The sequence below is a fragment of the Anopheles nili genome, chromosome 2, assembly GCF_943737925.1.
Source record: "Anopheles nili chromosome 2, idAnoNiliSN_F5_01, whole genome shotgun sequence".
In the NCBI taxonomy this organism is placed as follows: Eukaryota; Metazoa; Arthropoda; class Insecta; order Diptera; family Culicidae; genus Anopheles; species Anopheles nili.
In genome coordinates, this window is record NC_071291.1 from 48,407,470 (window position 1) to 48,421,711 (window position 14,242).

Below are 14,242 nucleotides of genomic sequence, written 5' to 3' on the forward strand. Positions count from 1 at the left end.
TACTTTCAACTATAATATTTCACGTAGATTTGTATTTTCCTCGTCGCCACTTTTGTATTCTAAGAACGTTACATTTTATTATACATTTAGTACGCACAACTTAATATCTATGTTTTAAAACATCCGTCCTCGTCGACGGTCCCGGCAGAAGAGCGCGAGTCACTCCCGGGTGCCTGTCTAAGTGCCCACGTCAACAAGGTCACTCGTGAGTGGCACATTAGACTACGCTCCCAACATATATGTATATATAAATATATAGATATATATATATATATATATATATATATATATATATATATATATATATATATATATATATATATATATATATATATGTATATCTGTATATATATATATATATATATATATATATATATATATATATATATATATATATATATATATATATATATATATATATATATATGTATATATATATATATATATATATATATATATATATATATATATATATCCATTACAAAAATTATCAGACACCATATGAAAATCATGCCCATGGATACCGGTGAGAGTATTAGAACAACTAATCAAAACCGCTCACGGTCACCATCATCGCAAATGAGAAACCAAAAAAGATTCATAAATTCTGTCGATGATGTTAGTAGTAACTCGGATAACTTGAATAGCTTGAAGCGGCATGAGGAACAAAATTAGTTTTTAGGGTGGGAGCCAAAATGGCACAACCCACACTAACATATATTAATATACAAACCAAGAAAGGCGAATGTTATTGCGGATGCCTTGAGTACTACCATTTGTTCAATATCTGCTACGCACCAGTCTGCTGAAACTTCCGCTAATTTTTTATTATAAGCACTTAAGCACCCTTAAATGTTTTTAAACATCAGGAAATAATCAAAGAAAGTTGCAATAAGATTTATCATACAAAAATTCATGGCTCCTATACTAGAGTTACAATCACTTTAGATACTATTATTGAAAAAACTATATTACAAGTTTTAGACAAATATTTTGATAAAACAAAACTGAACGGATTATTTACATCTGAAAAAATTATGGGAGAAATCCAAGAAATCTAGAGAAAAAAATCAACAATGGCAATCCACTAAGAATTCGATTCACACAGAAAATAGTGAAAGACGTAGAAAGTGAATCAGAGCAATTAGAGATAATGAAATTAGAACACAATCGAGCTCACTGCGGAACACAAGAAAACACGCAGAGAAAATTTTACTCTCCCAAAATAAATGAATGTGAATTATGCCATGAGAATAAATATAATCGAAAACTCATAGAATATCCACTTCAGAAAACACCAATTCCAAATCAACCTTTCGAAATTACTCATTTAGATGTACTATTTTTGGAAAATTGTGTTTTTTTTAACTTTTATTGATAAATTTTCAAACTCAAAGAACTCGTAACTAAATACCATCCCCCTAAGATACTTGTCATGGACGCAAAGAAGTCATTTTGTTCTGCTGGATTACATATCATTTACAAGGCTTACAATATATTACCATACGTAACGACAATAGGACGAAGTGAGATGAATGGAGTAATAGAAAGATTTTATTCTACTTTGCTAGAAATTTATAGGATTACTAGAAAAGAAAACCCATCATTTTCTGTATCCGATCAAGTAGAGCTGTCCGTTCAAAAATACAATAATTCGATCCATTCAGCTACAAAGTACACTCATTTAGAATTATCTTACCTTCAGTAAAATCTGCACAAATCATAACGGAGGTAAAAAAAATTTATTGATGAACAATCTTATGATTTATCATTTCATAATAAAAGCAAAAAATATCTTACATTACAAATAAATGATGATATTTTCGAATAAACACGAGCAACACTGAAACATAAACCCAGATTTAAAAAGATAAAATTGTTGGAGTAAATAACAGCACTGTTTTAATTGATGGAAATAGGAAAGTCCATAAAAAGATTAAAAGTTCCTTAGCACATCATCAATTATCGATAATAATACTTAATAATAATAATTATTGATAATAATACTTAATGAAAAAAGAATGAAATAGTTCCAACATTTACAAACAAATCAATACCCTCAATTAATTTCTTGAAACAATTTAGTTATTGAAAGTGCTGTAATGTGATTGTTTCAATGTTAAATGTCATGTGTTTGTAAACTGCTTCACACTACTACTACACTAATCTACTAAATACACTTTGTTTCCTGTGAGACTAAGCGAAGGACAAACAAAAAAACAAAAAAATACCTATAGATCAGGTACCCAACATTTACGAAATCGGTAAAGTGCCCGATTTTGTTAAGGAATTGAGACAGTTCGACGGCCGAGCCACAGAACTAACTAACTTAATAGACTAACTTAATAACTTGATAGAGGATGTTGAGGAAGTACTGAGTATGTGTGTGAGATGCAGTATATCCACCTTACTGTCACAAATAAATAAGCAAAGGACAAACAAAAAAAACAAAATGTGATATGTATTTTCCGTTTGAATTCTTCTTTATTTTTAAGCAAAAATTAGGAGAAAGGAAAAAAACTGAAATTAGGAAAGAAATATAGACTATTCCTACTACTAGCACTAATTCCGCAAAAAAAGAAGACAATGAACAATCCGTAAATAGAAAATATAAAATAATTAGGTACATAGAACAAAAGGACATCAGGACAATAGGAAAAACAATTTTGTTAGGATATGTACATGTATTGTCGAAATCACAAGTGGAAAAAAAGAAGATTTAAAAGATGCAAAACAATGAAAAGTGATACTCTATAAAAGTATAACCACCAAGGCAGCACTTTTGCTAATCATCCCAGCTACATATAAATTCACGCTAGATAATCTGCTACTACAAATACACAGCATGCAGGAAACAACGAATGCAAAAATCCTTCAAAAAAGCAAAAGATCGTTCAGGTCCTTCCCGACATGCCATACTGTATGGAAACGTTAAAACTATTGTATAAATATGCTACTAACAATAATAAGCTCCTTGCCGAGTTGGCAATCAAACAGGCGTCTATCATCAACGATGTGGCTACAAACAAATCGCAACTCTTCAGAATGCATGCTTTAAATCTAAAGCTTATTAAAGAAGGCCAAGAAGCAGGAATAAAGTATGACCAAATTGAAGCAGACTATTAAGTGAATATATCTTCTCTACAACATGCGCTTTCGTAGATTATTAAACAAAAGACGAGGACGTCTTTTCCTGGAAACCCGGGAGAAATTAAATACACATACTAAGAGATACTACGTATGAATAGATCTGTATACATACATACTACGTATCACTACATCCTTGTCTACACTTGGTTAACTCGATTATACATATACATGAAGGGAAAGATAAGTATAAAAAGACGAAATTTGTGAATTAGAAACACAGTTGAACTCTAGAAATCGAAAGAGTAAATTTTCTATGAATTCAAAACCCTTAACTCGCGTAATTTAACTTCAATGCTATTGTTGGTGTTAACTTCTGACACAAGATAGGTGAAGTTTTGGATGATTTCAAAGGTTCGCTCACCTATTTGTACGTCACCCCTGCGTGGACTCGCATTAGTATTTGCTAGCAGGGCCGCTGACGGTGCCACCATCATTTTTGGTTTTGCCTCGTGTTGCTGGAACGGATGTCTCGTTGCAGGCCCCGCGAAGGAATGGCCTCCTAGCAAAAGAGTATTGCTGACAGCAGCAAAAATATAACTGTAACCGGAATCTGCCCGAGCAAGGTCTCGCACCGTTGATCTCCAAGGAGTTTCCAACCTTCTCGCTACTTGTTCCAGCTACCGAATAATTCGGGAACCTATGCCGCAGAAGGGGGTGATCTGGTGTTTGACAGTTCGGATATGGGCAGAAAGCCGGTGTGTGAGAAACAACCGCGTGCTGTGAGTGAGGAAGACGTTTCAAAATGAATGAAGAATACCTCCTCGTATGAGATTTTGATTGAATCTGGTTTATTATTTACAGTTTTTGTTCTTATGTAGTAAGTTACGAGCTCATATTTTCTATTCTTTTCCATTATCTCTTTCCAAAATACGCATAAATTTTCCGTTTACGTTTGAGGATGTAAATGGTGGATGCGTCCTGAATGTTTCATGATGCACCCGCCTGTCGCTACGCGCATATGTAGATGCATCCTTTTTCCTGTTTATTGCAGTCTTGTTATTTTGGAAGAAAATCCGAACCCGCTTGGTTTGGTCTGATACTTTTTCTTTTATTCTTGGGCTCGTTTCCAGTCTCGTTATTGTGCCCATCAAAGTTTAAATGTTTATTTCGACAAACAACAACGATCCTTCCACGAGTTACAGGTAATGCCTATGAAATTTTCAAACCTACCCGTTACGTTCGCAACATTCTCCCCTTTGTAATTCATCCTGATGAATTACACTCATTCACGAGGTTTGAAATGCCGCTTCACAGGGTGGTCGTTCAATTCTATTACTTCGGGTGTTGTGTCGTCTGGTTTCTGGACTTTTGATCTTTTCAAATAGATGAATATGCTTGCTCCTATGACTAAACACCGAAAATTAAAAGGGTGCAAAATATTACTGATACTTTATTATTTGTTACTAGCTGATAAACCCGATTTCATTCGGGTCGACGTAGTTTAAAAAACATAAAGGAGCATTTTTACTTATGCTTGTGTAATTCAATTTTTTATTTGTATATTTTTGTTTTTCATTTAGTTGTATTCATTCTGTATACGTGGTTTCTAGCTTCGTCTTTGAATGTTTTCTATGTCATTTAATTCAACTTTCGCTGTTGCTCTTGACACATCTTATCCAATTGGCTATACCTTGCTTTTTCAAAGTATCCTGCATTGCTTTTTAACAAATCTACCGTTTTAACCATCTTAGCTATCAAGGAATAGATTATATATCAAATCCTTTCTTCTCTCGTTGTTTGACAGCTACCATCTCTTCATAATCTTCGCTTCGTATGATCAACCCGTCCTTACCAAAAAATTTCTCCCTAATCTTTCGCATCTTTCTCGTCATGAAATTAGGAAAACCTATTTTTCATGCCTAGTGTTTTCCGCTTTAACTCTTTCGAAAATCCTTTTTTTATCACTATCATTTTTCTTGGATCCGTCATATTAATTTATTTACATAACCATGAGGAAAAGTAGCATGTTGTTCCATCCTGAGCATGTATGACAAGCTGTCTGGAAACAATTTTCCATTTCCTTTATATTTCATCTGTATTGCAGTTCCCTGTCAAAACGCCATTCCATGTTCGCAATCATTACGCTCTGAAATCCATATTGAAATGAATTACACCAACCACATTTCCAACGCAACTCAACACAATTGAAAATTGAAACTTACTGAATAAGGGCATAGCGTTAAGTACAACTATATGTTGAAAAATATTTTACTCTTTTAAATTTTGACAAGCGTGGAGTGAGGAAGAGTTCTTCTTCTTCTTCTTCTTCTTCTTTACTAAGGTTTTAACACGGTACGATGCAGAAGTCCAGCTACCTGGGCCCTCCTGTATTAATCCGTGTTCTGACTCCACTCAACCTTAGTAGTAACTAGGACCGGCAACTAAAGGCCATATGTGAGGAAGAGTTGAGTTTCTTATTGCAGTTTAGTGTCTAAATAAACGGTAGAAGAGAGAAAAGTTGCAGGAAACTGCACTGTTTATTGACGTCTTTGCATTTTTGTAAATATCTTTTATTCTGGAAACGGCAATTTCTTTCCCGTCCAAAATGTAAATTTCACTCGTTTAAAAAAATAAACAAAAAAACATTTGAATCGTTGAGCGATTTTTGAACATTCTAATAAATAAGGATTGTATACCGCCGTTTCCGCATTGGAGAATATGCTATTTTGCTACTTGTTGCATAGACTGTGTTAAGGCGTACATGAAAAGTTGTTGTTAAATTAGACGATATTTGTTATTTTGGGCATTTTTTTTTTCAATATTCCGAACAGGTATTGTATGCTCTCCGACCAATTTGTATTTTCCAGTAAATATGGACATTTTTAAGAATTTGCTTCATGTCATTTGAATCAGACATATTTTCAAATACTCTAATAGGAAGAGCTCGTATGGGAGCTCTTGTTTTACAAATTTTGTGTAGAAAGATTCATCCTCACTTAAAATCATCCGGACCAAGCTTTATTGTTTTGGCCGATATAATTTCTTGGTAATACAGGCAGGAGGTTCTTTGGAAACCTCCCTTTGTTTCCCACAGGCGTAAATCATTTGTACCGTGTTTCAATCGAATTGGAAGCCATATGTATTTTTCAATAATTTTTCTGTGTTTGGTAGAGGGAGAGGGACAACCATTTGATTATCCGCTTGTAGAACAGAAATTTTGAAAGTCTTTATATTAAGTGATCAAATTTTAGTTGATTTCGACGACATATGTACTTCAAAGTGATATTTTATGATGAAAAGATATACCAAACCGGGAAACTTATACTTCATCACATATTGTACAGAGAGTTTTAAGAAACGCATACGCAATTTTTAGGATAAATTAGATGTCATCTGTGTTCAACGATTTTCAATTACTGTGAAAGGGAATATATGGGAGATCCTCTACTTTTTTCATCTTCAGAGGGGGCAGGAGGGTTTAGCTTTTTACAAACAGCTTTCTAAAAACATGTTCAAACAAATTGGTCATCGTTTGAATTTTGTATAGCCATTAACAGACCTACATATTGTTTCATAATAAGGGCAGCGAGTGGTATAGAAGATGCCCGTTTTTTCTTCGGGGTAACTGAAGCTTTAATTTCTGCTCGAAAAAATTAAAAGAAACATGTTTGTCGTATTGCGGATATTTCGGTCTTCATTTGTATTTTGCCCCCCTTTTTTGTGGTTGCCTCCTTTTTTCTTGATCGGGGCTGCCGAAACTTTTGATTCTTTTGCAAAATAAAAATAGATGCATTTGTGCTAAATTTCGGCCAGAACTGTGTTTTGTATTTTTAAGTGAATAATAAAGCCTTCTTTGATGGGGGTTGTATGGGAGCCCCATTTGTCCCCCACCGGAGTATCTGACGATTTGGATTCTTTTATAAAATTGAAAAATATACATGCATGCCAAAGTTCAGTCAAAGCGGTGGTTCTTTGTATTGTTTAGTAATTATTATAGATTTGTTAGACGGGGGTTTTATGGGAGCCTCCCTTTGTTCTTCATTGAGGAGGCTGACAATTCGAAAGTATTAGTTTTTAGTAATGAAACATCTATGCACTTTTTGGAGATGGGGTTGTATGAGAGCCCCCCTTTGTTGTTCATTGAGAAGATTGAAATTTTACCAGTGTTAGTTTGTAGTTATAAAACATCTATGCACCAAATTTCAGCCAAATAAGGCATCATTTGTTTTTTTAAATGAATAGTCGCGAAGTGAGGTAGTATGGGAGCCCCCTTTTGGGGGGTTCTAAAAAAACCAAAAATCAAATCCCTAAATCCGAGACCATCATACTCCTATGTACCAAGTTTGGTGCAAATCGGTTCACCTATATATGTATATATATATATATATATATATATATATATATATATATATATATATATATATATATATATATATATTTATATATACATATATATAAATATATATATATATATATATATATATATATATATATATATATATATATATATATATATATATATATATATATATATATATATATATATATATATATATATATATATATATATATATATATATATATATATATATATATATATATATATATATATATATATATATATATATATATATATATATATATATATATATATATATATATATATATATATATAAGATGTAGTAATGAAAAAAGAAACCGATGGCGCACTTGCCACCGGTCTTTATACGCTCACTAGCCCGTTACTGACCGTTGCCGAATACGCTGTTAGAGGCCGTTGACCGTTGCGCTAACGCACGTCTTCCACGATCGCGTGGAAGGCTTTAATATAATAAGATATAAAATGATATTTAAATCTACTCGCGACAAAGATGAAACGCGTTACAATCTAACTAATCTAACTAATCTAACGTTTTTTCTGGTGATACAGTGAATGAAAAATGATCTTGCTCAAATTTTAAGCAATTTTGATAAAAGTTTATTGAAGTTGCGTAGTTGTTGGTCTAGTAGCATAGTTATTGGTGGCTACTGTATGGCTAACTTACCATCATTAACTTGCGAACCCTCTATAATAAACATGCAATATGGTTGACACATAAATGTGATGTCAGTTTGCTAATATAAAATAAAATTTAGTGAAAAGCTGCAATATTCCATTTTACTTATTTTTTCTTTCTTATTATTATAACATTGGAATATTGTAAAGTAATATGTTCTACGATTCTATGAATAGCATTATACAGTATTGGGTGTTAGCAGTAAACTCTAAACCTCCATTTCAATGTTTGCAATAATTCAATTACACAAAGTTAGAAGCAAAAACGTGAGCTGAAAAGAAAATTTTACTGTAACTTGTGAGCAAATTGTGTTTCCTATGTGACGTGAATCTTTTAAAGCAAATTAATCGGAATCAATTGTTGGCACGGATATTAATACGTGTTAATAGCATAAACAACTACCGATAACTATTCTGAGCTACCTAGCTAGTTGTAAAACGTCTTTGATACCTTTCAACCTGCTTTGAGAAAAAAATGGAATCGCTTGGTACACAAAACCCCGAACATGGTTCAGACCATTCATCATCCGGCAATACATATGCCTGCTCACAGCAGAACAACGAAAACAGCCGCAAACGAAAGTTGTCTATTGAGCAAGATACTATTGCATTGGAGCCAAATGCAAAATATCAGTTGACTGAAAAGGCTGATACGTTGAACGAAGTAGTCCGAAGTTCGTTTCCGCGGTTGAATGTAAATCTTCTAGATCTTAGCGACGAAATTCTACTAATGGTATTGACCCATCTTGACGGCAACAGCCTACTTCCGTTATCGATGACCTGTAGCAGGTTAAAACGAATAATAGCAGATAAAACACTATGGACGACGGTGGATTTCACTTCGGCAAAGCTGATTACGTCGCAGGTACACCAACGTGTGAAATATTTACAAGCAGGAAGTACAAAAACATTGATGCTGCGTGGCATGACTAGTTTATATCCAGCAGAACATTGGAATGTACCAACTGTAACTCCCACAATTTTAAGGACAATAGCATCCCGATCTCCTACACTGGAGCGCTTAGAGCTTACAGAAGCTTATTTAGATATGAACGAAATTAATATTCTTATGTTTCCTTGCACGCTGCGTTCGTTGGTACTGAGAAAATGTGCATTATCTGTTCAAAATATCCATGATCATTACATGCTGCACAATCAACAGATGCGATCTTTTTTGTCAAACATATATAAACATCTTATCGCTTTAGAAGAACTTACAATCGAGTACTGCTCGTGGTTCGATACACATGATTTTATGGTCCTTTCTAAGCTTCCTAACCTGCGCTATCTCAGTCTTAAAGGCTGCGTGAATATTAAGGACTGCGTCCCCTACGCTAGTTTGGCGACAAGGTTCGGCTTCAAAAAATTAGAAGTACTCGATTTACGTGATACCCCGATTTCCGATTCCGATGTCAGTTGCTTCAATATTGTGCACTCATTGAAAGAATTGATGCTTGAATGCCCTGAGCACCTACGAACGGAACGAGGACTACAAGAGTATAACGACGCAGAACGGCAACGAGTGGAACAACTACATCGTTTAGCTGCACCCGATCTGAATCAAAACGAACGAGAAGAGAATAATGCTGCCAATCAAGTAAATGTTGATGTTGCTCCTCTAAATATACCTCCAAGGCATGGCGTATTGGAGATACGTATTGTTAATGAAGAACATCCTGCACAATTGAACCGACTCCAGGATAATATATTACGTATTATTCGACGACGAGACGATCTATTGCAAAACAATCAACGACCACCGCCACCTGCTGCAGGAGGACAAAGGCCAGCTGCACCTCCATCGCCTCCGCTCGTGGTTAATATTGCACGAGTATTTGTACCAGCAGCGCAACAGGCTGCACAACAGCTTCCACCAGAGGATGGTCCTGCCCAAATCGCTGGCGGTAGAAACGATAACAATCCCAACAACCATAACAACGCGGATCGGCAACAAATTGTCCGCATAATTAACAGAGAAATGTTTCTGCAGCGTCGAGAACCTATAGGATGGGACTTTGCGCAACACCGGTTATTCCCAAATGCATTACGCCCTCTAGTACTTGATCCGAGAGCTGCAAGAGCAGAGAGAGACCCCAATGCAGTTCATGGTGCCGAACGACCTGTGGAACCACCAGAAATTTATGGTACGATGCTATTTATATTTTTTTTCATATATCTTGTTCCCATTTAATTATATGTAATCTTTGTACAGTACAATATCGTCCAGTTTTGAATCCAAGACAGAATAACAATTTAGCTCAAGATGATGGACCAGAACCGATACAGCAACCACCTCAGAATAATCCTCCACGACATTTACCTCACGTAATTATTATGCCAGGTCAATTTCGTGAAAATTCAACAAAAAAACTCAAACTTAACAGCATTAATAATATTAGTATGTTTATTCGTTTAGGAATTGGCCAACCTGCTCCGAATTACGTGTCTCTAGTTAGTGATCGTGGAATATGTGCATACGGAGTATCACGAAATGAACTAAGAGGCGTCCTGATTGGTGGGCCTTTACATCCGAATTTGACCGGTTTAGAACGTTTGTCTGTTCGTAATTATAAGCTCGTTACCGATACTTCGTTGGATCATCTCGAATCAGCAGCGCCCCATCTGAAACTGTTAGATGTTACTGGCACTTCGGTGACTATGGAAGGCATTCGTAATTTTAAGTTATCTCGACCAGGTTGTATTGTCTTATCAGATTACGATATATCATAATGTAGTAATCTTCGTAATTTTTGAAGCGTAAGAAATACTTTTTTGTAATTTATTGCAAAATCGGAAATAATATACTGTGAATGTTTCGAACCATGCCAGAAATAAAATTGAAGCAAGAGTGGTTCTAACTTAGATGTTTCACTTTTATTAGCATTGTAAAGCGTTCTTCAGGTTTGAAACGTTTTGCAGGTATTTTTTTGCGTGGACATAGAACTTTGAATCTTATCCCTAAAAACCGAAGGAGATAGCACGGCTAACATTTTAATGAATTTATTTTTTGGGCGCAAACCGAGCAGCAGCTGCATTTGATGCCGTTACAAATGTGCGCTTTAATTTGTTTGCTCGTGTGTCTCGATACCTGGCAGCAATGTCTTTAGACAACTCCGCTACTAAGCGCATCGTTTCTGGTGGGTATTGGCATCCCAAAAGCTCTACATTAGTAAAAACTTGTGCAAGGCAAACTAATTCTTCCTCCGTGAAGCTCTCCATATATGTTTCCATAAATGCTTTTTTTAGCTCCCAATGTTCATCGCACTCATAAAAGGTTTTATACTTTTCTACGTCGAAGCTCATTGTTATGGAGTATGAGTTATTTTTCGCGGTTTAGCGTTGTAACACTAGTCTACACTGATATGGCTTACAGCTACTAGTTATATTTAACCCAACAACATCTAGACAGATGGATTGTTGTTTAGTGCTTTCTTCTCTGTAATTTTTGTAATGGTTCACTGTGCAGTTTTCATGGTTAACGTCAGATTGACGGACTGTGGCATACAACTGTTTTGACTGAATAGGAAGGTAAAAATTCGCGAAGACAAATCCATTGTGGTCTAAAATTACTAGAAACCAATGCTAAATTGTTAACAACAAAAATTGGATTGATCTAAAAATATCAGCCGCATAATTACTGTGTCGCCATCTGTTGTATAATTTGAACTGCAACCCATGTGCGGCATCGAGAGCCTAACTCATATTTTAATATCATAGATAATGCAAACAATTTATAAAGCGAAACAGGTTGAAATTTAGCACATATCTTTCAACATGTTTTTTTGCAACAGGACACCGTAAGATTAGTCATAATGGTCAACTCTCCGAAATAAACGAACCTTCTGAACCGTCATATTTACGTCGTGTGACAGATCATCAAAAAATATCGCAACAGACAAAACGAATTGAGAAATCGATGAAAAACATAACTGTCAAGGAGCAAACAACATTTTTTATTTTAGGAAATTTGTGCGAGGAAAATGGCAGCTACCCGAAGATTACAGAAGGTTAGTTTTTCTGCATTGCTAGCTATTTTGTATCTCGAAAAATTCAACTTTGATTGAGTGTTGAAAGTATTATCGTGCAATGTTAAAAACTCAAATCAGTGTTTGCCAATGTTGTGTTACTGCATTCTTGCAGTAAAGCGTAAAGCAAGAATTCAATTTACAGTAGAGTAATGTGCGGCAAATATCACTAGCCTTAATAAGCTAATCTCTCGGGTTGGTTGGTGAATCAAGCAAGTCATCCACAAAAGTGTTCAAAGCTACAGAAAAAAAGTTCATAAAATAGTGCATATCAGATTTATCTTCAAATTGATGTAATTTTTCTTCTTTTTTTTGCAGGAGCTGGCAGACATACGTGCTTCAGGAATGAAGTCATTCCGTGAAATTATAGTGGACGAGGCGAATTTGCTGCTATGGAGCGGTCTGATTGTACCGGTAAGAAATAATGAAATTAAATGATTAAAATGAGGAGGTGGCTGATAAACCAACAAACCTCATCTGTCTCTATTTTTATTCGTTTTCATTCACTTCCGCTATACTTAGCCAAGTAGGAAAGACATACCGAAGGATGCAAAATAATGCATTCAGATTCGCAAATCTAATAATTATTTTCTTTCTTGTGTTCCAAGGATAACGTTCCGTATAACAGAGGAGCTTTCAAAATAGAAATAAATTTTCCGGCCGAATATCCATTCAAACCGCCTAAGATATCATTTAAAACAAAAATATACCATCCAAATATTGACGAGAAAGGTCAGGTGTGCCTACCTATTATAAGTGCAGAAAACTGGAAACCGGCAACCAAAACGGATCAAGGTACAGCCACTAATACGGTTTGTGTGCTACAATGACTAAAATAATTGTATTTGATAATTGATTTCTTTTAGTGATTGACGCTCTCATAGAGCTAGTAAATGATCCGGAACCTGAACATCCGTTACGTGCGGATCTTGCGGAAGAGTTTCTAAAGGATAGAAAAAAGTTTTTAAAAAATGCTGAAGAACACACCCGAAAGCATAGCGAGAAACGACCGGAGTAAACGAAGCGTTTAGGCGGCTGACGTGTACCAGACTAGATCATTAAAAATTTGAGGATAATAATGTAAATTTAACTAAGTGGTTTTGATTTTTAAGGATTTGAAAATGTATCTAGATCTAGACATCCGAAAAATTCCCTATATCAAAAGCAAAAAGTCGATAAAATAGTCAATATATTATTAAACCAATTATAAATAAGTTTGATAATTCTTTTTCTCATTGTTTCAGGGTAGCATTACTGCATTAATTAAGCTGTTATGTTTGACTGAACAAATTGCTATAAAACATGCTGGAAACACAGGACATAGTAATAGCTATAGTCTTTTATACGACTCTGGAATTCAAGATTATTCCTTGAAAATCTTCCTCAAATGAGGAATTTTGCTAGAACAACCTGATTACGATACAAAACAAATAGAATTTTTGCGCAAAATTCAAATAGAGCTTGGACATGAAAATGATGTTCTCGATAATATTTCAGTACGATAATTATAGAGGAAATCAGAAACCCAAGTGCGTTCGACTACATTAATAATTGATACTTTCTGTTGGTTGCCAGCCGAGTCTGTCCTGCAGACAAAGTAATTGATTATGTTTCGCGTCCGATGGCATAGGTGTGTATGCATTCACAAAGCCCTTTCCGTGCGTTACCAAGAAATACTCAACGTATTTTAAATCTTTAAAGTATTGAACGGATAAGTGTGCCATTAATGATTGGAGAGCAACATATGGTCGAGTGGGCAGTAATGGACTAATAATGGTAGTGGGTGGATGTGGCGCGTGAGGTTACGATGATTTAGTAAATAAATTAACGAATGGTAGCTGATTAACTGAATGAGTAAATAAAAGCGTTGGACAAAATGAGTTAAGGCCATAGAGTTGTCCGAAGTTTCTCCTATCGTACAGCGTCATCGTAGCGTCTACTCTATTGTCTTTCCACACATATGAGATCAGGAACCCTTATTTTCTAGCATCTTTCTCTCGGGCGCAGCTAAAATGGTTTTGTTGGGTTGGTATAAAGCCCATTCCTCGTAGATGGTTTTTTTTTATTTATT

The 14,242-nt window shown here is 35.0% G+C and overlaps 2 protein-coding genes across 2 annotated transcripts; both read left to right on the top strand.

The window, feature by feature from the left end:
• Positions 1-8,621: 8,621 nt before the first annotated feature.
• LOC128724763 (uncharacterized) lies at positions 8,622-11,000 on the top strand. Its single transcript, XM_053818488.1, has 3 exons — positions 8,622-10,290; positions 10,359-10,487; positions 10,563-11,000. Exons 1-3 carry the CDS (start codon positions 8,622-8,624, stop codon positions 10,874-10,876), a joined length of 2,112 nt encoding a protein of 703 aa, XP_053674463.1. The 3' UTR covers positions 10,877-11,000.
• A 1,126-nt stretch (positions 11,001-12,126) lies between these two features.
• On the top strand, positions 12,127-13,934 carry LOC128731348 (ubiquitin-conjugating enzyme E2-18 kDa-like). The gene is made up of 4 exons (XM_053824459.1): positions 12,127-12,153; positions 12,490-12,585; positions 12,780-12,966; positions 13,038-13,934. The coding sequence occupies exons 1-4, from the start codon at positions 12,127-12,129 to the stop codon at positions 13,187-13,189; spliced, it is 462 nt and encodes a 153-aa protein (XP_053680434.1). The 3' UTR covers positions 13,190-13,934.
• Positions 13,935-14,242: the final 308 nt, after the last annotated feature.

Excerpts from the sequence above, each read along its gene's own strand:
- LOC128724763 (XM_053818488.1), top strand. The coding sequence starts at position 8,622 with ATGGAATCGCTTGGTACACAAAACCCCGAACATGGTTCAGACCATTCA. Across the intron at positions 10,291-10,358 it reads GGAACCACCAGAAATTTATG|TACAATATCGTCCAGTTTTG; the intron begins GTACGATGCTAT and ends ATCTTTGTACAG. Across the intron at positions 10,488-10,562 it reads TCACGTAATTATTATGCCAG|GAATTGGCCAACCTGCTCCG; the intron begins GTCAATTTCGTG and ends TTATTCGTTTAG.
- LOC128731348 (XM_053824459.1), top strand. The coding sequence starts at position 12,127 with ATGGCAGCTACCCGAAGATTACAGAAG. Across the intron at positions 12,586-12,779 it reads GGAGCGGTCTGATTGTACCG|GATAACGTTCCGTATAACAG; the intron begins GTAAGAAATAAT and ends TTGTGTTCCAAG. Across the intron at positions 12,967-13,037 it reads GGCAACCAAAACGGATCAAG|TGATTGACGCTCTCATAGAG; the intron begins GTACAGCCACTA and ends GATTTCTTTTAG.